Source organism: Choloepus didactylus, chromosome 7 (assembly GCF_015220235.1).
Source record: "Choloepus didactylus isolate mChoDid1 chromosome 7, mChoDid1.pri, whole genome shotgun sequence".
NCBI classification, from domain to species: Eukaryota; Metazoa; Chordata; class Mammalia; order Pilosa; family Megalonychidae; genus Choloepus; species Choloepus didactylus.
In genome coordinates this window covers 97795702-97818337 of record NC_051313.1, presented here as the reverse complement: position 1 = coordinate 97818337, position 22636 = coordinate 97795702, and the positions used below count along the sequence as shown (strand labels likewise).

The 22636-nt window shown below is 39.6% G+C and overlaps 1 protein-coding gene and 1 pseudogene across 1 annotated transcript in view; both read right to left on the bottom strand.

The window, feature by feature from the left end:
• Positions 1–22161, bottom strand: part of GCLC (glutamate-cysteine ligase catalytic subunit) — a 51628-nt gene extending 29467 nt beyond the window's left edge. Inside the window, exon 1 of the mRNA XM_037842726.1 lies at positions 21566–22161. Coding sequence (XP_037698654.1) covers positions 21566–21715 — 150 coding nt within the window. The 5' untranslated portion in view covers positions 21716–22161. The remainder of the gene's footprint in view (positions 1–21565) is intronic.
• On the bottom strand, positions 4242–5437 carry LOC119539302 (annotated as a pseudogene).
• Positions 22162–22636: the final 475 nt, after the last annotated feature.

Here is a 22636-nt window from a genome sequence, read left to right as displayed (position 1 = left end):
TACATTCGATTGTTCACAGTACCATTACACAGTTGTACATTCATCACCTAAATCAACCCCTGACACCTTCATTAGCACACACACAATAATAATAATAATAATAATTAAAGTGAAAAAGAGCAATTGAAGTAAAAAAGAACACTGGGTACCTTTGTATGTTTGTTTGTTTGTTTCCTTCCCCTATTTTTCTACTCATCCATCCATAAACTAGACAAAGTGGAGTGTGGTCCTTATGGTTTTCCCAATCCCATTGTCACCCCTCATAAGCTACATTTTTATACAATTGTCTTCGAGATTCATGGGTTCTGGGTTGTAGTTTGATAGTTTCATGTATCCACCACCAGCTACCCCAATTCTTTAGAACCTAAAAAGGGTTGTCTAAATTGTGCGTAAGAGTGCCCACCAGAGTGACCTCTCGGCTCCTTTTGGAATCTCTCTGCTACTGAAGCTTATTTCATTTCCTTTCACATTCCCCTTTTGGTCAAGAAGATGTTCTCCATCCCACGATGCCAGGTCTACATTCCTCCCCGGAAGTCATATTCCACGTTTAGGGCAAGGATTTGAACCCAGTCCTGCCAGGTCTCAATGCCCAGAAGCCTTGCTGCTAGGACTATAAGGAAAGAACTACAAAAGCTGCCAATCTTGGTAAGTGATGATAAGCATTTTAAAAAATATTGTTGTAAGTTCTGTCAGGCAGAGAAAGGTTATATAATACTGGCTGAAAACCTCTCAAGTTGATTATGCCTCAGGTTTATGAGGTGGGCTTGACATTATGTGATGGAAGCTGAGATGTAACTAACAGTTACAGTTATAGATTTAAACAGATGAGTTGGCCCATCTCTTAGGCCCAGGACAGAGTCCACCTGCTTTACGTAGCATCCCCAACTCTCCCAGCTAGAAGGAATCTTCCTCTTTTACCACTGGCTCCAATACATCTGTTACTGGTGGTGTCTTCTTAACCAGATAACATACTAAAAGAAAGATGAAGAGCTGAAGAGGAAGAAATGCTTCCCAGGTTCCCATCACTGATCTATTATCAAAACGAGCAAGAACTCTGTAGCAATTACATAAGCTAAATTACAGTAGCTTTTTTTTCCTAGTTCTGAAATAATTGCAATTCTTAGTTTTTCAAAATTATTCTCAGCCCACAAGTTCAAAGCACAGTTAGAGAAAAAACAAAAAGCTAAAACTCAAGGCAGTTTTAAATATTAGCCAAGCATATGACATTTAAACTGTTAACAAACCAAACTTTCCTTAATTAAAAGACAATCATTCCATGATCTCATTAAGCAAATGAACAACTCCAGAATGTTTACTGAACAAGAAAGAAAAACAAACTTACTTTTGGACAAAATCTAAGTTCAGTTAGACGCCTTAAAAATTCCCTGAACATTTTTCAAACTCAAATTTAAGGCCTTCTAAAGTAACTGTCTTCCACAGTCACCTTGAGCTTTCTGCATCCATCATTCCTCAAAATGGTTCTTCAACCTCTTAGCTTTTAACTGTTTTATTCAATCCTTCTTCCCTACCTAAATACCTTTATGTTGTTCATACAAGCACTTGAATAATTAATTGAATCTTTAAGAGCCAAACTAGAGCTGAAATAGGTTTGGCTCAGTAATCTAGCTGATGAGTGATGATAAAAACAATGATATATTAAGACAATGCTTTCCTAATATAAAACATCTAAAGCTACAGTGATCTATTTTATCATTATTTCTGGATTTTGTCACCATCCTGAACTCCCTTTTGCATCTAGAAGATGAGAGGAACAGACAAAATCAGAGAAAAAGTAATGAATATATTGGCCCATGTGTAACAACACTGATTTCAAGGATTAAACTATACAAGCTTCCTAACTTCACTTATTATGTAGGCTATAAACCTATAGTTACAGCAACACTTCTCTGTATACACTGCACACATAGACAACTCTAAAAGCTTATAATTTATAATGCAAAGAGCATTATAAATGGGTTCCAGAATGAATAATTCAAATTCATTTAATGAACATACCATCTTGGAAGTAATGGCACAAGTAGAAGCATCTTTCCATTTCAGAATTAGTGAATCAAAAACAGCCGCTGAGCTCTCTTCTATGAAGTAGGCAGATCACAACTCCCTGTAATTTAGGAACATTGCTATTTGGCACCAAGATGGGGGAGAATAGTCTCCCCAAAATACCTGTCCACGTTGCAAGACACTTATTTAAATGTGTATGACTTTTTCTACAAATGAAAATTCAAAGTCCCTTAGACTTCTACTGCTAAAAGGCTAAGTTTTATTCTACTAGAATGTCACCTGAGTTTTTAAGTAGAAGACCAAGGTAAATTCAAAAGAACTATTATGTACTTTGCATTATGTGTTATATATAATAGTTGCTAGGAACAACCTGGACACAATATACCTCGAATCATTTAATGCAGGTTTGAACAAGCATGAGGTGCTTTATGTTCATTTAAAATTAGGCCAATAAAAACTAAGAATTTTAATTGAGGGTGATGTAAGTTCCCCTCCACAGTGCTGAAGGTATTACAGACAGCAAAATACTTGTGGCACTAAAGTTCAATGTAACTAACACTAAAATTCAGGATTTATGTTCTTTACCACTAGTGTAAAAATTAAAATTGTTCTCTTTTACATTTTGTTACTATACCTTGGAGGCTAAGGATTTCAGGGAGCTTCGAATTTGAGGAACAGCTAGACATTTTATAAAATACTAATATCTTAATTTCTACTCCAGGGAAGGGAAAACAGTGCTTAATTAGGGAATAATCAAGTTTTACAAGATTCAAACACAGAGTCAGTTCCTTGTTTAGGGAGGTATCAGTTCCTGTGCAAATTATAACTAAGAAATTTTCCCAAAGAAACAATGTTATGTGATTGGTAAGCTCCCTGGGCCAGCTCTCAAAAGTATTTAAACCATCATGTGCCTGAACTCCAGAAAGAAGGAGTCTATCAGCAAGTCCCTCAGGGAAAATGAGCCTACATTTCTTCCCAGATGGCCAGATGAGGACTCTCTCTCCTTAGACCCTAGGGAAGGGGATATATTTAGGTGGTCAGGTGGAGGAGGGCAAGTTGAATGAATGAAGGCAGGGTGTCTAGCCATCCTACCAAAGTTCAGGCCCAGATCCTCCACTCTACCTTGGTTTTACTCCACTGGCACAAGTAGACTTGGGCAGAAACCCAGTTTTCTCCTTACACTAACTTCAAAACAAATCCACAGCCATTTTGAAGGTTAAGGCTCTAGTTAGAGCTGGTGACCAATCAGTGTCGAAACATTGCCCTGCTGCTCCCCACCACCACACCCTTTTGTACATTCATCCATTCAACACAGCCCTGTGCTGCATAAGTGCTGGGAAGACGTGGTTCCTGTTCACGAGCTTACAATGCAGCTGAAACGACAGCTGAAGTGACACAAAAAAGATAAATTATCTGGGTGAGTGCTTAAAATGACCAGAGCTACACACACATAATAGGAGGATCTGAAATAGGAGGATCTAATCTTGCCCAGTTCAGAAGCCTTCCCAGGGTTAATCCCTGGAATAGGGAGTTGCCAGGAAAAGGAGAGGGTCTACTGATCCTTCAACAGGAATATAACCTCCCACAGGATGCCCTGCACTTTCTCTGACCACCTGCCTGCTCCCCTGGGGCACTGCATTAATTCTGATTGCAGCAGAAACACTTATCTGGCCCAAGAGAACTGCAGATAAACTGGGCCCACTCCCCAGAAACTCCAATGGTCCCCACTTAAGATTACAAACTGCTTAAAAATTCAGGGACCATGACTTCTGTCCAGGAGACCATTTCCTCATGCAGGAGAATATTAACGACCAATCTTTGTTGAGCACTTATCATGTACCAGGCACTGTTCTGAGCATGCTTACTCCCCAAGAAGAGAAGTGCAATGCCAGTCCCTTTTTTAAAAATATATCTAAATTGTCTTTACTCATTTATATGGTAAATACTGTTCCCCACTAAAAAAGAATGACATTTATCTTTCAATATGTCAAGCTTAGCTTAAAAATTTATGAGTCTCTTTTCTAAATCATGTCTTAACAGATGGAAGAATTCAACTTAACAGACATTATTAAATATTTTCACACATATGCGAGTCTTGGATAAATGGTTAAAATCATAGGTGAACATTTGAGTACACGGATCTTCCATGTACACCAATGGGTTTAACATAAGATGTGTTTGCACTGATTTTTGGTAACCAACTTGCTTTCTGTGAATCTTTAAATACCCAATTCCAATTCTTCCAACTCTTGCAGAAGGGCTTTCTCTTTTTGAATTTTCTCTGGCTGATTTTTTTTCTGTTTTCTAGTTGCTGCTTGTTCTTTCAGTTGTTCGATTGCTTTCAGTTTCTCCTTTAGGTTCTTGATTTTTTGGTCTATCTCAGGGTCTCCAGAAGTTGACTGAGAGACAGTATTTCGCGGTATGCTCTGCAGGGCAGGAGTAGGTGCCAAATCTGGATTCTCGTCATTTCTTGCCTCCTGCTTTGCAGCTTTCTTGGCTTCATGCTTCCTTTGATTTTTAAGGGCTGTTTTTGATAATGGCTTATCATTTCCTGATAGTGGCTTCATATTCTGAGGTGGCTCATCCTCATGCAGTTTGGAATTGGTCACTGGTTTATTTCTTAAAGCTGGGGGTCTATAAGCAGTTGTAACTTTAGGTTCCTCACTGAGTACTTCACTTGGGGCTGCCTGGTAAGTTATTGTTTTTACTGGAAATATTCCATTCAAAAATGGCTGCCAAGAAACATGCCCAACTTCTGCATTTGATGGTACATCATATTTGTGCAACATAGAGCCAGTATAATGCCAAATTTTGAACCCATTATTAACTCGTAACCTAGAAGCACACTGGCAGTCAAAATATGCTCACCACCTGGGCATCAAGAAAAATATGGAGAATCAGAGGCCACTGGTTTAGAAATAAGTTTATAGTTTTTAACATCCCACACTTCCATTTGTCCCCTCAGATTTCCAAACCCAGCTAGTACTAATGTATGTCCATGAGGGCTATAGAAGGCTGCATTACGAGGACCAGTTCCAAAATCAAACACAGGATTACATTTCAAGTTGAAAACTGTCGCTTTGGCAGGCATAAAAATATAAACAGCACAAAACTCAGTGGAACGAGAGCTCCAAACTACACCATAAATGGGACCATTTTTTGGTAATTGTACTACAGCACTTTCTACGTTTGTTGCAATGTAATGCAGCGTTTGTTCCCCACAGTAGGAAGTGCCTGTCTTGTCAACATCTGTACTAGCTATTAACAACACGGCAGTAGCTTTTTTATTCCGTAGCATTGTAACCTTATCAGCCTTAAAGAAACTTTTGTTGGCTAAAGCTGCATGAGGTCCACCAAAATTGGGGTACTGATATAATCTAACAAAATGAAGGTGCACTTTTACTTCCTAGAACATAAACAGCCACCTTGTATGGTTAGGGTCCAAGTGATAATACAAACTCATTAGTTTTTTGCAAACGCAGTTTATTTGCAATTGTAGTAAAATTGTTGTTTTCAAAGAAGTGAACTTCATTGTTAACATTTCTGGCACAAACAGTTTCATCTTCTGACCAGGATGGACACCAATTTTGCATTTTTTTCTGGATGAAGGATTTCAAACATGTCCAGTTTTCACATCATAAAGTTGTTCCAGCTGTGCCATCTTTAGAGGCTTGGAAACACTGTGCTTTCTGTAAAATGTGGGGGGCCATTCACCATGTAGAGTCCTTCTGATCCTCAGACAGCCAGGAGCTGTGTGGACGGTGCCATCTTATCCCAGAAGAAAAGCCAATCCCTTTTTAAAGGTAAGTAATTTGCCCAGTGTCACACAGCTGGGTGCCTGCCTCTAGCACCCACTCCCAAACATTGAGTTGAATGGAACCCAATTCCCAATCTAGCAAGACAGCCAAACTTGGAGCACACAAAGAAGAATTAGCCATGGTGACACTTTTTACTTCATTTTTAATCACACATAATTTAATAAGGAAGACCTGAATGACAAGACCAAAAAAGCAGTTGGGTTTAAAGTGGTGGATAAAATTGAGTAAGAAATTCTAATACAGAGGTAATGAAAATGATGTGGCTCAGAATTTGGTTTAAGGTGGACTCCCATGTTAGGGATGTCTAATGATGACATTACAAATCTCAGAACAATTCAGTTTTGTGTAGTAATGTTTGAGCATGTTTTGGGGATCAGAAGGTATGAAGGAGAACTTGTAACACGTATGCTTTGGTATAAGTCCTACATACAGTGCTATTTTAAACTGCCCTGTATCACAGAAAAGGAAATATTTTAGTAGTTTAGTCTAAAGTTATATCAAATTCTTATCACACTTGATATATTTTGAGAAAATAGGCTTTTTTTCCTACTTTAAAATGAAATTTCATAACACAGATTTTGTGATGTACTCCAGGGAAAGTTTACATTTTTAGAAACCAAAATAAATGTGGCCTTGCTCTGACCTTGTTATCTACTGGTATCCTAGACTAGAACTTCAGTTTACAAGGCAGGTTGCTTTTTCTTTATAATATGTTAATCTCAATTTCAACACTGCAGAAGATCAATGAATTTCTTATATTTGATTAGGTGGAGTAACTTCCCATTACCTTGGTCCACAGAGATAACAAATTCCACACAGACCTAGATTAGTCATACAAGGTTTAAGTGAAAAATTTCAAGACTTTGAGAAACAAAATGGAGGAGGTATTTCACAAGGAATTTCATAAGGGAGAAAAATGACACCCTTCACTAATAGAAAGAATTAAACCGTGCTACCCATTATGGTAGGTAGCCACTGGCTATGTGTGGCTATTTAAATTATAAAAATAATTAACAATTAAAAATTCAGTTCCCTAGTCCCACTACTCACATGTGGCTAGTGGCTACACTATTGGACGATGCAAAATAGAGCATTTCTATTATCATAGAAAGTTGTTTTGGACAGCCCTGGGTTAAAACTCAAGAGAAATCACAACCTTGCAATTTTAACACTTATTATTATTAGTGCAAAGGAAAGCCCTGAATGGAGAGCTATGCTCTCATACCCTACAGATGGTACAAGATATTTATTTTCTGGGACTCTGAATTTACGTTGGCTGATTAAAAAAAAAAAAAAAAAAAAAAAAAAAAGTCATACCGCTGCATTTCAGGCATACGTTGGTTTAAATTTTCCGACAGATATAAAGACCATTTTAAGGCACTCCTACCTTACTTCTGAACTAAATCTAGCAGAACCCAGAGTTTTTATACAAATTAATCTTAGAAAAGGTGACACATCAGTATCAGGTAAAGTTACCAACAGTTAGGTTTGTTGCCACTCTGCAATTCAGAAACCCAGACCAAAAGACAGGTCGTCTTAAAGAAAACAATATTATAAATGGCTAAGTTTTTATTTACTTCAAAATACCCTTTAGTACTATGGCTTCTGGTTTCTAAGGACAAATGAATTCCTTGGCTCTCTACTGAAAACATATTCCCAGCCTTTTTTGGCTAATAAAAAAAAGAATATCCTGGTCCCATGATAGAGGCTGCTTTGGGCCAAGCACTGCTCTGCAGTGGCCAGAGCTGGAGGGGAGCTGGGAGCCAGGGTGAGGATGATCAAGAATCTCTGCGGAGGCTCCTTCCAGGGCAGGACAGAAGCTCAGGGCTTTAGCATGGTATGCAGCTCAGTGCCTGATGTACTCCTGGAGTTGAGCAAGCAATAAGGCAAGCACATTCACTTGTATGTTTGTAAATCGAGTTATTCTAAATTCAGGGACCGCCTGTGAGAAATATGAGAAATCCAGAGTTTTAGTTGATAGAACGGTGTCAGAGTAATCCATTTAACAAAGAGGAAGCAAACAAAAAAAAAAGGGTGCCTTCTAAAGAGACTAAGCAAGAGTCTCTTTAGATGCTGAAGAGTGACAGTGACAGTGACAACATTTGCAAATACCCAAGTTCAATGCTATTCCACCACTGCAAGAATCTGAGTGTAGATACACTTTCAGAATCACATTTCATAAAGGCAACAGCAGGGCTCCGTTCAGGAAACTTACTGTTAAATGTCAGGGGTGGATTCCATGAAAAGAGTAATGTTAACCTGTTGGGATTTGGAAGATTTAGACTCTTGTTAATATAAATTTCTTCACTGCCATATTTGAAATTCATGTTAAAGGATCAAATTCTCACAGAAATAAGTCAAAGCTACCAACTTCAGGTTCTGATTTTAGCCCACTACCTGCTGCTGCCTGGGACTGAGGTCAGCCTGAGCTGCATAACTATCAACTGAGATCAGCTTGATTTTCTTACAAAGGGATCGTCCTGCATCTGCTTTTTCACAGAGCGGGCTTGCCAGTAGATTAGCTGGGGAGGCAGCACGGGTCACATTCCTAAACTTGTTAGCATCTGTCCTACAGACAGAAAAGTTAGCCAAGCATATTCAATAGTGCAATTTTGAAAGAGTGCTGGCATTTTACTAGAAGAGAATTACTGGCCAGCTGGTAACAAAAAAAACACTTAATCCTGTATTTGGGCTCTAAAACATATTCCAATTTTCATTAAAAAGCAAAACAAAACAAAAGCCTATTACATGTGCTGCCACTATCCCTTCTTTTTCCATTCTCAATCTCTTGTCTGCCTGGGGCCTATTAAAACTTTTCCTCCTATTTGGGAGACAGCATGGGTGGGGAGGGGCAGCTAGGAGAGCAGTCTTTGGAGTCTGTTCGAATCTTGGTAACTTTTTTGTGCTTCAGCTTTTTTTTTATAAAATGGGGATAACACCTACCTTATAGGACCACTGGGGTAGATTACAAAAAATAATAGTGGTTACTAATCTCTAGCTCTAGGGCTGTGATATAGGATTGAGGCAGAATAATGTCCTATAGCATTTTTCAAATGCTGCTTACAGTCCCTTAGTGGGGCACAGTGGGTTGTGATCAACATTAGAAAAAAAAATTATGAAATAGAGAATAGAAATATTAGAATATGCCACTTATGGGAAGGGAGGGGCTATTTAGTGAAAACGTTTTTTCATTCAGCATTTGTTTTAGGGTCTATTAATCTCACTCAAAAGTGAAGGCTCCTAGTATGGAACACTGCATAACGCAATTGAGTAGACCTGGGTTCCTTCACCAGCAGACCACGGTCCTCCTCTCCTGGAAACTTGTAAATGGCACACAGGCACACACTCAGCAAAAAAAAAAAAAATCCAGCATTCCTCACCAAGACCACTAGGGCAGATCTTCAGGCCTCTGTCGCCTTCATTTCAAACCTGCTTCCCTCTACGTTGCAGCCACCCTGGCCTTCCTGTTTCTCCAACAACCATTTTGCCCTCCTCTTAACACTGTCTGGAAAGACTTCCGCCCAGCTCTTCTAATAGCTGGCTCCTGTGGGCCTCAAGCCAAGTGTCACCTCCTCCCAACAATGTAGCCTTCTTTTTATTCCCACAGTACTGCAAGACCTTTACCATCTCTCTGTGAGCTTTACAACATACAAAGCTCTGTGGACCCCACCCCCAGGGCCCCTGTGTTAATCCAAATAGGGCAGAGCCATGGCCAGTTCTTAAGGCCATAGAGTCTCTTGCCTTGGGGTTTGGTTATGTTTTTTAATTCTGCCAAATCAGCATCTGGTTCAAAAGAAAGGAATGAACCCAATCCAAAGGAATTAAAAAAAAAAAAAAAATCTGGAGAAGGGAGACAAGAGAGATCATGTGAACATTACATAATTAGGAACATCTGTTTGGGGGTTCTTTTTTAATCTTATTGTGGATAGTTTTTTGTGTCTGTTATGCTCAGGATTTGGGGAGTTAAACGTAAGAATTCGGAAAGTTCTCTAAACAGTGTCCTACACAGAGCAGAACTTCAGCCATCTGAACCCTCCGAGGACATGCCAATTTAGAGAACCAGGTTTTCTGAACACTCTTACAGATGTATTAAAAAAAATGAGCTCTTTGGTGGGATGTTTAAGGGTTATTATATGCTTCTCATCTTCTTAAATATTATCTAAGGAACCCAAACTTTAAGTGGCGAGTCAGGGTCATCATTCAAACATACTCAATTCATCACAATCGGTTTTATTAACAACAGTGATAACTTGGTACCCAGAGAGATACTAAGTGACCCCAAACCTGTTTGCTTTCCTAGTTCAAGCCTGTTTCTAAAAAGTATAATCGAGATTTCAAGGACCCACTGAGAATAATGTGAATGAGCTGTGAAAACATGCATGGGCTTTGTGGAATTTATTTTGGCCAGAAACTGATTTTTGCCCTTTTCCCAAGTCCTTAATATGTTTGGGTTGTGCTGTGCCAAATCCCATGACAGCCTAACTGCCTAGCTTCATATTTCAGCCCTGGTCCTTCCACATCTCTCAAAAGCCTGCCATCGTTTTTCCTGTACTTCCCACCCCCTACACACACACACACTGTTCCTTCTCAAAATCCTGTACTACTTTCCCGTCCCTTAAGTGTGCATTCCTCAGGTTCTGAGGCTCAGCCAGTTTCTTCTCTTGGGGTTATCCTGCCTTCCACCTTGGTTTTAACCACCACCCCTTTAGGCTTGTGTCTGCCTAACCAGCTCAGATGTTGCTCCAGCTCTTGCTCCTCACTGTCTACCTGGTATTTTTACTGGATAGCATGGTGTTCCTTAAACTAGAGTTATCCAAACCAGAATACCTGAACCAGTCCCCTCAGGAACTATCTTTGAAGGGATTCTTGTTCATTTGGTCATGTACACTAGAAATCTGGGTGAGAGACATGTCTAATTATGTATCAGGTCCTCAGGATTCCTCCTACCAAGTAACTTTTTAATACACACAATTATTTCTCTCTGGAGCCTTAGGCCAGAGCCTTCTTTCCCTTGTAGCAAACACAAAGGCCTCCAATCTGGTTCCTTGTCTCTGCCTCCCCTGAAGCCATTTTTCATACCACTACCAAAGGGTCTAGAAGAAACCTCACTGTACCATTTTCAGTCTTGTTATACCAAGTCTCCCCACATGGCCTATTACAAAGGAACATCAACAATCAGAACCCAATCTACCTTTCTAGCTTCAGCTCCTATCCAGTCTCTGCTTTGGTACTACATTCCAGTCATTCTATGCAGCACTCCCCCAACTCCACACACTTTCATAATCTCCATTTGTACATGCCCTTTCCTTGTATTCTCAACCTTCCTTTGGAATCCTACCAGAAGGTCTCCCCATTTGCAAGACCTCTGGGCCCTCTAGATCAAGAGCCACCCTCTTCCCCCACATTGGAATCTCCCAGGGCTATGAGTTTTTCTCCCTTCTTGGTTTCTTTCTTCAACTCCATGACCCAAGATAGGAAATGTTCAACACATGGGAGGTACTTAATAAATACTTCATCCATCATGGAAATATAGTCTTTACAGAGTTTTGCCACCACCTACAACTGAAGCTTAAGTCTCTGCATTTCTGAAGGAAACATTTTGCACTACCATCTTGCTCTCTACAGAAAAGTTGTGAGGCTCAAATAAGTTTACCTTATGAAGTTAGAAAAAATTCCTATAAACCTATGGCTTTATAATTACATTACTTTTTCAGTAGTCAGTAAAGTATAATACTGTAGACGAATTGCTAAACTCAAAAGGACAGGGCAAGGAAATAGATTCTACCACTTCTTGTACATGTCCTGATTTTTGTAAGTTTTATGGGGCTTAAAGCATTGTTAAAAGACAAAAGTAGAAATATATCTGTGCATACACTTAAAGACAAAAGTAAGTAAGTGGTAGAGTTTTTTGATTAGTCTTACAGATGAGGAAACTACGGTCCTAAGAATTTAAGTTCTGTTTCTAAGATCACAAAACCATCTGGAGGGAAGACCCAAGGCTTGCACTCTCATCGTTAGACTTTCAGTCTAACTTTTAGTTCACTCATAAAATGTATGTGAACTTTAAAAATAACTGTGTTTTCACCAAATACCCAGTCATAGGATAACAGTGATACCAAGTGAGGAACATTACAGCATACAAAGCAAAGAAAATCCTGACTTTTAAAGCTTTGTTAAATCTTAGTCGCTGGCAGGTACCCAACTTTTCGACAAAGTTTACAGAGAGCAGAGCTGAGAGAATAACAGAAAAAGTAGAGAAGACATCCGCTTCCAAACAAGATGGAGTAGTAGGCACCAATTTCACTGTCCCACTTTAAACAACCAAAGGAGAAAAAGAGAATATGTAAGAATGGCTTGCAAGACACTGGACATCAGGGAACGAAGGGCAGACAGCCCTGAGAGATGGGGAAAAAAATGAGATGAATCCTACAACTGTCCCAGCTTACCTCCTTGAAAAGAGTGTCTAGGCCATGCACAGAGAACCAAGGCAGAGCCCAGCACACTCCCTGAATCAAATGGGTGGAGCTGAAAGTATAGGAAACCAAGTTGATGCGAGTTCACAGGACAGAGTACCAGAGATGAGAGAGCCTGCACATAAAACCCCAGAGATCTGCAAAGGCCCCCCTTGAAGACTCAGTAGTGAATCAGTGTACACGTGTGAGGCAACTACCCAAAGTCAGGAGAGGGTGTGCTCCCATCAGCCAGACTGGAATTAACTTAACTTGTAATTCAGAGACATTGGGTAGAGTACTCCTGAGCTTGCCTCTGCAGAAGGGAGTAATTAGCCCTAGACTGAGACTGTTCCAGATATACCTAATAAATTATAAAAGACTTGAAATGAATAAACTGTCTTTCCAACATCCGAGAACAAAGCTCAAGAATACTTACAGGAATGCATAAATAACAAGCACCCAATAAAGTAAAATTCACAAGGTTTGGCATCCAATTAAGACTATCAGGCATGCAAAGAAGCAGGAAAACATGACTGACTAAAAAAAACAAAACAAAACAAAAGTCAATTGAACCTGACCTAAAAAATGATAGGCAAGTACATTAAAAATAGTTATTAGAACTCTATTCCATCAGTTTAAAAGTTTAGTAAAGTTACAGGATACATAATCAATAAACAAAGATAAACTGTATTTCTATACACTAGCAAACAATCAGAAATTGAAATTTAAAAAAAGATACCATTTACAACAGAATAAAAAAAAAATGAAACACTCAAGAATAAATCTGACAAAAGTTGTGAAAGGCCTGTACACCAAAAACTACAAAACAATGCCTAATGAAACGAAAGATGATGTAATTAAGTGGAGAAAGATATTTGTTAATGGGTCGGAAGACTCAATATTTAAGATGTCAATTCTACCCCCAAAGATTCAATGCAATGACAACAAAAATCCCAGCAGGTTTTTTCTTTTTGATAGAAATTACTGAGGTCATTCTGCAGAAACTCCAAGGACCTAGAAGAGTCAAAGCAAGTTGGAAAAGAACAAAGCTAAAAAGCTAGCACTACCTAATCTCATGACTTATTACAAAGTTATGGGAAACAAAAGAGTGTGGTATTGGCATAGAGACAGGAAAACAGACCAACAGAACATAAAATAAAAGAGTCCAGAAATAAAACCATACATATATAGGCAACTGAGAGTAGACAAAAGTTGTTGCAAAGGCAGTGGAGACAGGATAGTTTTTCAAGAAATGGTGCTGGAGCACTATGCAAAAACAAAAACCAAAAAAGAAATCCTCCTTAATCCATACCTGCAACATACACAAAAATTAACTTCAAATGGATCAGAGACCTAAACGTAAAACTTAAAACTATAAAACTTCTAAAAGATAATACAGGAGAAAACCTTTGTGACTTTGGGTTAGGCAAAGATTTCTTAGATACGACACCAAAAGCACAATCTATAGAAGAACAAATTTAACTTTATTAAAATTAAAAACTTCTATTCTTCAAAAGACATTGTTGGAGAATGAAAAGACAAGCTTTGATGGTTATAAGCAGTATGTACCACAGAAAAACAGGTTCTTAAACATTCCATTCCTGTGGGTGTAAACCGCATTGTAAGCAGGTCCTTCTGAAAAGGTTACCTGGGTTAAGGTGTGGTCTACCTCGATCAGGATGGGTCTTAATCCTATTCCTGGAGTCGTTTAAAATGGAATGAAATTCAGACAGAGAAGAAGCCCAAGGAAGCTGAAATTCAACAGAATCCAGAAGAGGGAGCCATATTCTCTGCCATGTGACAGAGGACCAAGGACTGAGGATCACTAGAGCCACCCCAAGAACACCAGTCTTTGGGAAAAAAAGGCCCTGCCTTGATTAGGACTTCATTTCAGCCTCAAAACCCTGTGCTAATAAAGTCCCATTGTTTAAGCTGACCCATTGCACGTGTTTGCTTGAGCAGCCAAGGAAACTAAAACACAAGCCAGACTGGGAGAAAATATTTGCAAAGGATATATCTGATAAAGATTTATGTCTAGAATATATAAAGAACTCTCAGAACTCAATAATAAGAAAATAAACAACACAAATGGGCAAATGATCTCAACAGATGCTCCATTAAAAAAATATGGATGGCAAATAAGCAAATAAAAAGACATTCAACACCACTGGTCTTTAGAGAAATGCAAATTAAAAATACAATGAAATACCACCATGTACCTATCAGAATGCCTAAAATCAAAGACAGTGACGATACCAGGTGTTGGGAAGGATGTGAAAGAACTGGAATTTATACACTGCAGGTGGAAATATAGAGTGGTAACAATGACTTTAGAAAAGTTTGGTAGTTTCCTTAAAAAGTTAAGCATACATCACTCCTAGGTAATAATCAAGTGAAATGAAAGTATAAGTCCATATAAAGATCTGTATGTTTATGTTCACAGCTGTTTTTATTTGTAGTAGCCAAAAACTGGATACAATCCAAATAATAAGGAAAAACTGGTATATCCATACAACTGAATGCACTCAGCAACTAAACAACTGAAAGGCATGAACTACTGATACATGCAACATGGATGAATCTCAAACTATGCAGAGTAAAACAGCCAGACCAAAAAAAAAGAAAGAAACCAGTACATACTATATGATTTCCTAAACCTAGGAAACAAACTAAGTAGTGACAGAAAGCAGATCAGTGCTTGCCTGTGAAGAAGTGGGGGTGGGGGAAAAAGAGATTATAAAGGGGCACAAGGACATTTTTGGAGGTGATGAATATGTTCAATATCTCGACTGTGGTGATGGTTTCACAGAGTACACATAACAAAACTTATTAAATTGTATACTTTAAATATGTACAGTTTATTATATATCAATTATACATCAATAAAGCGGTGAAAAAAGTTTAAAAAAAACTGCTTGGTTAAATCATGAGTGCATAAACAGAGAATACTAATTAGCAAGCTTACCAGGATACAGTCTATCTAATAATACCAGCAACATCAGTAATGCTCCAAAAAAGTTTTCTGACTTTAACAATATATTTGGATGCCTTGAATATCTAAAACTGTTCAGAAACACAAATTCTGATTTAGAGGCTCAATTAATAGTCTGAGATCTTATCAAGATAAGGGGTCTTATTTACTTAGGTCCACCCTTTATAATGGAACTACACATTAGTAAGTAAATTTGTTAACACCTTTTCTAGAAGCTAGTACCTTCACACGAAAGATTTCTACAATGATATGGTTAAGGTAATGCTGAGTCCAGAAACATTTTTTCTAGGAGTCAGGTATAAAAGAGTAATAAATCTTTTTTCCCCACTCTACTTTGTTCATGCTTTCCATTCTTTTAAGTATATCAAAACCTCTAATTGTCCAGAACTATACAAAGGTCTCTACAAACCGGTCATACCTATTCATAGCACTTAAAACATTAAGTGTACATAATTCTTACACATTATCTAATGCTGCTTTCCACCTTTAATGACACTGTTCTTTCACCTAGAAAGCCTTTCCTTCTCTTTTTCATGTAATTAACACCGCATGTTCTTTAAGGCAGTTTCCCAAAGGTGGTGTTTGAATTAGAATCACCTCAAGTGCTGTTTCTTTTTCTTCCTTCCTTCCCCACCAAGCTTCATCTCCCTTTTTCTACCAACTGCAAAGGGCACAAGGGAACTTCTTGGTGGTAATGGAAATGTTCTATATTTTAACTGTGGTGGCAGATACCAAGTTGTATATATGTATTAAAGTAAATAAACTGTACACTTAAAATGGATACATATTATTGTATGCAATTTATAATTCAATTAACTTGGTTTAAAATCAAAACTCACACAATGCTATACAAACACAAACAGGGAAAACACACACACATATATAACCCTGTAGCAGTCAAGTACACACTTAAACCAAGCTTAAATACTCATCTTCAATTCTTAACATACACATAAGTCAGTTATCTGATTTCCCAAGCCTTCAAAAAGGAAACTCGTGGTAAAAAAAGAGGAAAGAGAAAAAAAACAAAAAGGAAAAACGAAAAAGAACAAAAACAAAAACAAAAAACCCACCAAAAGGCTCCAACCAAGTCTCACTTTTTTCCTTGATTTCACCACTGCATTTCAGATGCAGACCAGTAAGTCCTGTTGAACCAATGTCCACAGTGACAGCTAAAATAAGAAAGATACAAAAATTTTGCTTTTTCTGTTGCAAAATACATCATGAACCACAGAAAAAAACTGAATCTTCATAATGACTATCAAGAAATAATTCATGGTTAATATCAAATTGTACTTTGAAATACAATTTGGGCTTCAGAAATGCAATTTAGAAATAATATAAAAAATTACTAAGCTGATGAAATAAAATTATATCTGGAAGGGCAAATTTCAGTGAATTGGAAATAAACACCTACACACATGGAACGCATCTTCCCCAATAACCATGGCTACTTAAGATACACTGGATATTTTTAAGTTTCCAAGAAAACAGTTTTAGCTACTATTTGTGAGCCTATACATAAAAGGCTAGGCGATATGTAAACCATTTCACTAACATTATCTTATTTAATCTTAATAACCTTATAAAGATATTATTGTCTTCATTTTACCAATAACAAAACTGAGGTTAAGAGAGATTAAGCAATTTGACCAAAGCCACACAGAATCTTCAAGTAGACTCAAAATGCCTATGCCTTTGTCCATTCTAGATTTACAGCTCAGGGCTGTATTATTTTTGTTATGGGATAAGCTATGTATTTTCTAAAAAGTCACGTAAGCCTTTTTAAGCATGCACAGGCAACTCAATGGATGATATGCCAGCACTCAATAAATCCCATCTCAGTTTTACTGTTTGTATGCATGATAAGAACACATTCATAAATATTAAAGATGTATTGCATTTTCCTATTGAAGTTCACATGGACCTTTCTTCTAACTGGAGGACAACGTGCTTTCTTGCCTTTGAGAGCCACACTGAGCTAAAAATAATTAAAAAAAAATTGTTTGTTATTAAATATTATTTTCTGATACCTCTGTAACTTGTACATTTTAAACTCTGTAAAAGGAGATTTCATGAAATCTCCTGCACTGTTAAATAATCCAAAACCTGATACAGTGGATTTAAGCAATGGACCTGGAGTCAAACAGATTTCAATTCTGATAGCGCTTCTGCCACTAGCTAGTAGAAAGGGCAGCTAGCTTCAATGATTATTTGGAAAAATCAAAGAGTCATACGTATTACCACATTTGCATCATAGATTTCTTAGATGTCTTAATGCACACACAAACAAAACCTGTACCTGAAAAGTTGCATGTGAACTGTGAAGTAAGCTTTCTTTTTTGCGTATATATAATGCTTAGCTGGCAACAGAGCATCCAGCGATATCCATCTTACCCTTACCCCTGGAGCAAAATGAGCTATTTTCTTGGCACCTAAGAGTTGGAACTTCTATTTGCCCACAGAAACAGCATAATAAATGGTGGCTAGGGTTAAGACCTGTCATATTAAATGCAAAACAGGCATCTGTAGGCTGATCTGGAAATCTACCATTTATGAGGTTCTCACAGGAAAATACTTTGAAAAGTCAGTGTACACATGCCTTTATAATACAATCCATTTTTACCAGGGCTATCGGTGGCAGCCTTCTTTTTGCTCAGCAGTCTAAAGATTATCTCCAGTGGATTTCATAGAGTAATATTTTCTGGGTTTGAAATATGTACATTATTAATAATCTTATGGACTCAAACTGTCAAAGCTAGAAGGGATCAGAGAAAGAGACTCCAACCCCCTAATTTTCCAGATGAGGAAAATGAAGCTCAAGACTACACAGCCAGTTTGGCAGGCCTTAGACTAGAGCACAAGTCAAATTCCAAATCCAGAGCTCTTTCTGTGTGAAGAGAGAAACACTATCCCAGTAACCAGGGCTTAGCATTTCAAAAGTGGCAGGGTCTCCTTCCAAGCATACCTACCTCCAGTCTTAAGGCTCATTTTTTTTCCCTTTGTCCATGGCCCTGTGGGTACAATGCCAAAACATCCCATGAAAAGCAGTATTTTGGCACCACACCAATACAGTTCAACATATCAGAACCAAAACACCGCTGTGTGCCTGGCAAGGCCATCTTTCATCTCCAGGGGCCACGCCACCCACCACACCCTTCTCTACTTTATCTGCTCAGCCTCTGGTTCTCAGTACTTCCCAAGACTTCCACATACAAACAAGCTTGCTTGCTGTTTGACCCTCTAGGCCTGTCTTCAGACTCCTATTCAGTGCATGCAACAGTGAACTCCTATTATGTACAAAGATTAGTGCATACCCTGGAGTCATTTCTCTCACCCTCTTTTTTACAAGGCTCATTTCATCAAGGAATCCTTCCATGATAAATTTGAGACTGTGGCTTCCAAAAACTACTTTAACTGCAACTCACAGTAAGGAGTAATTTATTTTTGACCCAATACACCACCTTTCAGACACTCTCTCAAATAACAGGTTGACATAATATTCTTACTATATATGATGAATGGATTTTCTTCATTCTATTCCATTTCATTTTTGAAAGAGTACTGGTTGGAATCTTTTAAATTTACCTTCCAATCCACTAATGGATCATGACTTGCAGATTTAAAAACAATGCTCTATATGCTGGAGGAATTATTAGAGGCATCAGCAAGTTCTTAGGCAAGAGAAGCCCACAGAACTTCATACCTTAATGAGATGCCCACAGAATTTCACACCTTCTCTCTGCCCAAACCAGAGAGAGGTAACATAGTGGAAAGGAAACATCTCCACCCCTCAGGTCAAGGGTGGGAAGAGGAGCCACTGAGGTGTCACTGAAGTGCCATTCCACTCAGGAGGTAGAGAGAAGAGTAGGGGCTTTCTTTTCTTTTCTTTAATTAAAAACAATCAATAATTTAATTTTAAAAAATTCTCTTTTGTGTTAGCTGCCTATTTCCAATTTGATTCTCAACACAAAAAGGAATATGTTGTTCCTCTTGAAAATCCTACAATGCATTCAGAGTTATGATAAAAGCAGAATTGGAAATAATAAATGAGCAGTGGGTTATTTTTTTAATCCAAGATAACTTTTCTACCTCATGGTTTCTGTAAAACAGTAAACTCCCCATTCCAAAGGACACTGTAGGGGGGAGGTGTTTGCGGATAAGGATAGATCATAAAACAAATAGTAAAAGGCTAAGAGAGGAAGCCTCAGTTAAATCAAGTTGAAAATCCATTTGTAGCTAGCTTTGAATTGCAAACAGGATACAAAGAACAAGAAATCTGAAGAAGCATTCTCAATAGTCACCAATGAAAGTTTTCATAGAACATCTTTAAAACATGTTGGCTTAAGAACAATGCCACTCCAACCAACTTGTTTATGGGGGGAGGAGGGGAGGGAGGCAAAAGGCCAAAACCTGTTACTAATTCTTTCTGCAAAAGCTTCTCAAAATGGAAACAATATATACTAAGGCCCCACTCTTCAGTTTACTCAGCAACTACCAAAGTCACTTAAATAAAATAGGTATTAATCATTAAAATGCTCTTTCTGCCAACAGAAGAAATGAAGAGAAAATTTTTTTAAAGATCAGACCCCTGTAGGGTCTTGTGTGAATACAGCTTACAGGCTAAAATGGATAGGATGAGGTCTGCATGCTGCTCTGCTCCAACTGCTGCTAAGTCTCCTGCTGATATAGTTCTATCTGGGACAATTACTACTGAAGGCATTTAACTGCCCTTAAAAAAAAAAAAAAAAAAAAAAAAAAGTAGACCTAGTTAAATGTCAAAACAGGCACAAACAAAATTTTAACTTTTAATTCACTCATTCATTCACCATTCCACAAGCACCTGATGCCTGCTGTACCAGGCACAAGTCTACATCCTGGGGAGACAGAGGTGAACAAGATACAAAAAGTCCCTGCTCTTGTGGGGCTTACATTTCAGTATGACAGAGAATACATGAATGAATCCATAAAATGTCAGATGCTGTGAAGAAACAACGAGCTTACGTTAGACTAAAACTGAGGAATTAACCACCAAACATGCTGTCCCCCTTTTTTGTCCAAATAAGTGACAAACCACTTATAAGGAAAATGATTTACCTGTCAACATACTTTTCTAATTTAAAACAGCATAATTCCTTCAGTTGTAGGAGGCAGACTTATCTTTCAATCTTAGAAATAGAGAAAACTAACTTTTTGCAAGAAGGAAATATTCTGTAAGGTGCAGCAGCACCGGGAGACTTAAGGCAAATAGTGATTAACATTGACGAGAAGATGAATTATTTACACCAGAGGGAAGTGATCGAAGGCAAAAGCTAAAAACACAAAAAACAGACATGGACTTCACAAGAAGTCAATTATCTACACTGCATATACATGGGATCTAAAAACCGGGAGGGAGAGCACGAAAAGCTTTGGTAGAAAAGACTTTAAATCTAACAAGAAGCAATGCTCTACAGAGTATCCAATTAACAATAGTTTAACATATTGAGAATCCACAGAGACATTTCGCTTCAAGAAAAAACACATGTTGACGCACTGATTTCTGAAGTTTAGTTACAGGAACCAGGCCACGAAAGACACTAACACATCCTAATTTTAAAGCTCTAAGAGTGTTAAACAGGATCAGGAAGGAGCCCCCTGATCCCCCCACCCCTTTAGGAAAACTGAAATTACCGTAATTTATTTCTCTGCTTCAATTTATACCTATTAGGTGTGCCTGTATATGTTCAAAAGGGGATGGGGTGAGTGATGACCAGAAGATGCAGAGATTTACGTGAAAGACATCTGAATCAGATAGGTCAGAAATAAGCAAGCTGAATACCTAATTCCTAATACCAACGGGCCTTCTAATACAACTCAGCCCCTTCAACTTTATCGCAAAAGCGAGTTTTGGCACGCGAGGGTAGATCGGAAAAAGAGGCCGGCAGATGTACCAGAATGAAAACTCCTCACAGCACTGAATGCCACTTTTTCATGCTCGCGCCCTCCCGGCGCCCAATCCACATTTCTTGAATGAAGAGGAAGCCCCGAATGAATGAATGAATGTTGAATGATAAATGAATCCAGAGAGAAGGCTGGCCAGGATGCTCAGGGTAAGCCCCTCACACCCAGGGTTCGTGTGCGCGGGGAAACGCCTCGGGGACCCTCCGGGAGTCGTGCGAAGCGCGGGCTGGGAAAGCGACCAGGACACGGAGCCCGGGGGTGCAGGCCGGGCCGAACAAAGGAGGAGAGGGGCGAGTTGGAAGAGGCGCCGGGCGGGAACCCGGGGCGCAAGCGCTCACCTCGTCACCCCACTTGAGCACGTCCTTGTGTCGGTCCTTGACGGCGTGGTAGATGTGCAGGAACTGGAGGATCCCGTGCCGCCGCACGTGGTTCGCGTGGCGTTGGGTCTCTTCCCAGCTCAGCGGCGAGCCCTGGGACAGCAGCCCCATGGCTACCCCCTTCTCTTCTCCTCGGGGCTGACCGCTGCCGCTCGTTCCGGGAGAGGAACGCGGGACGCAAGCCGTACCTTCAGCAGTCCGTAGAAGGCGGCGGCGGCCGCTGCTCCGCCCCTGGGGGAGCCCTCGGGCCGCAACCAGGGGAGAAAGGGTCCCGTCCGCTTCGGCTCCTCTGTGCTGGGGTTCTTGCCGCCCAGGTGACGGACCTAGAGGTCCGGCGGTCCACACCAGCAGAGGCTGAAGATGGGAGGTCAGGTTGGGCGGCTCCCGGCCCCGCGGTCTGGCCCTTCGCCCGCTCCGGCTCCTGCTCCGCTACCGAGCCGAGGCGGTGGTGGACTCCACACCCGAGGCTCGGCGACGGCGACTCTCGCTCCTCTTTGCCGGTGTCGTGCAGACTTCTTCCTATTTGTGACCAAAACCTGCGCCGCCACGGAGCATGCCCAGTACTCTTTTCTGCTCACTCGCCACTCCGGGTCGAGATCCGTCGCTCCGTGTTTTCTAGGTTACGAACGGGGGCGGGGGCTGTGCCGGGGAGGAGGCGTGGCTGAGCGCCCGCCGGGACTTCGAAGGGGACTGCGGAGGAGGCGTGCGCAGGCGTGGTTAGGGCGGGGCCGAGGGTAAAATAACTCGCTCGGGGAAGTGAGGTTGGCCTCGCTGGAAGCAAATGCAGTATGTCTGTTTTCCCGTATCCAAATAGTTTAACTCCGGGTTGGGGAAGGAAGTTGACTGAATTAACAAAGAATTCATCAGGTTATTTTTTAGGTGAGAAGGCCCTCACATTTATAAAAAGTAAGGTGAGAGCACGGTGCGGTGATACAAAGATTAACGTGAGATACATGCTCAATTCTAGGCACCACCACTTACTGACGGTCATACCTTGGGCAATCTATGCCCATATCCATATAAGATTAGATT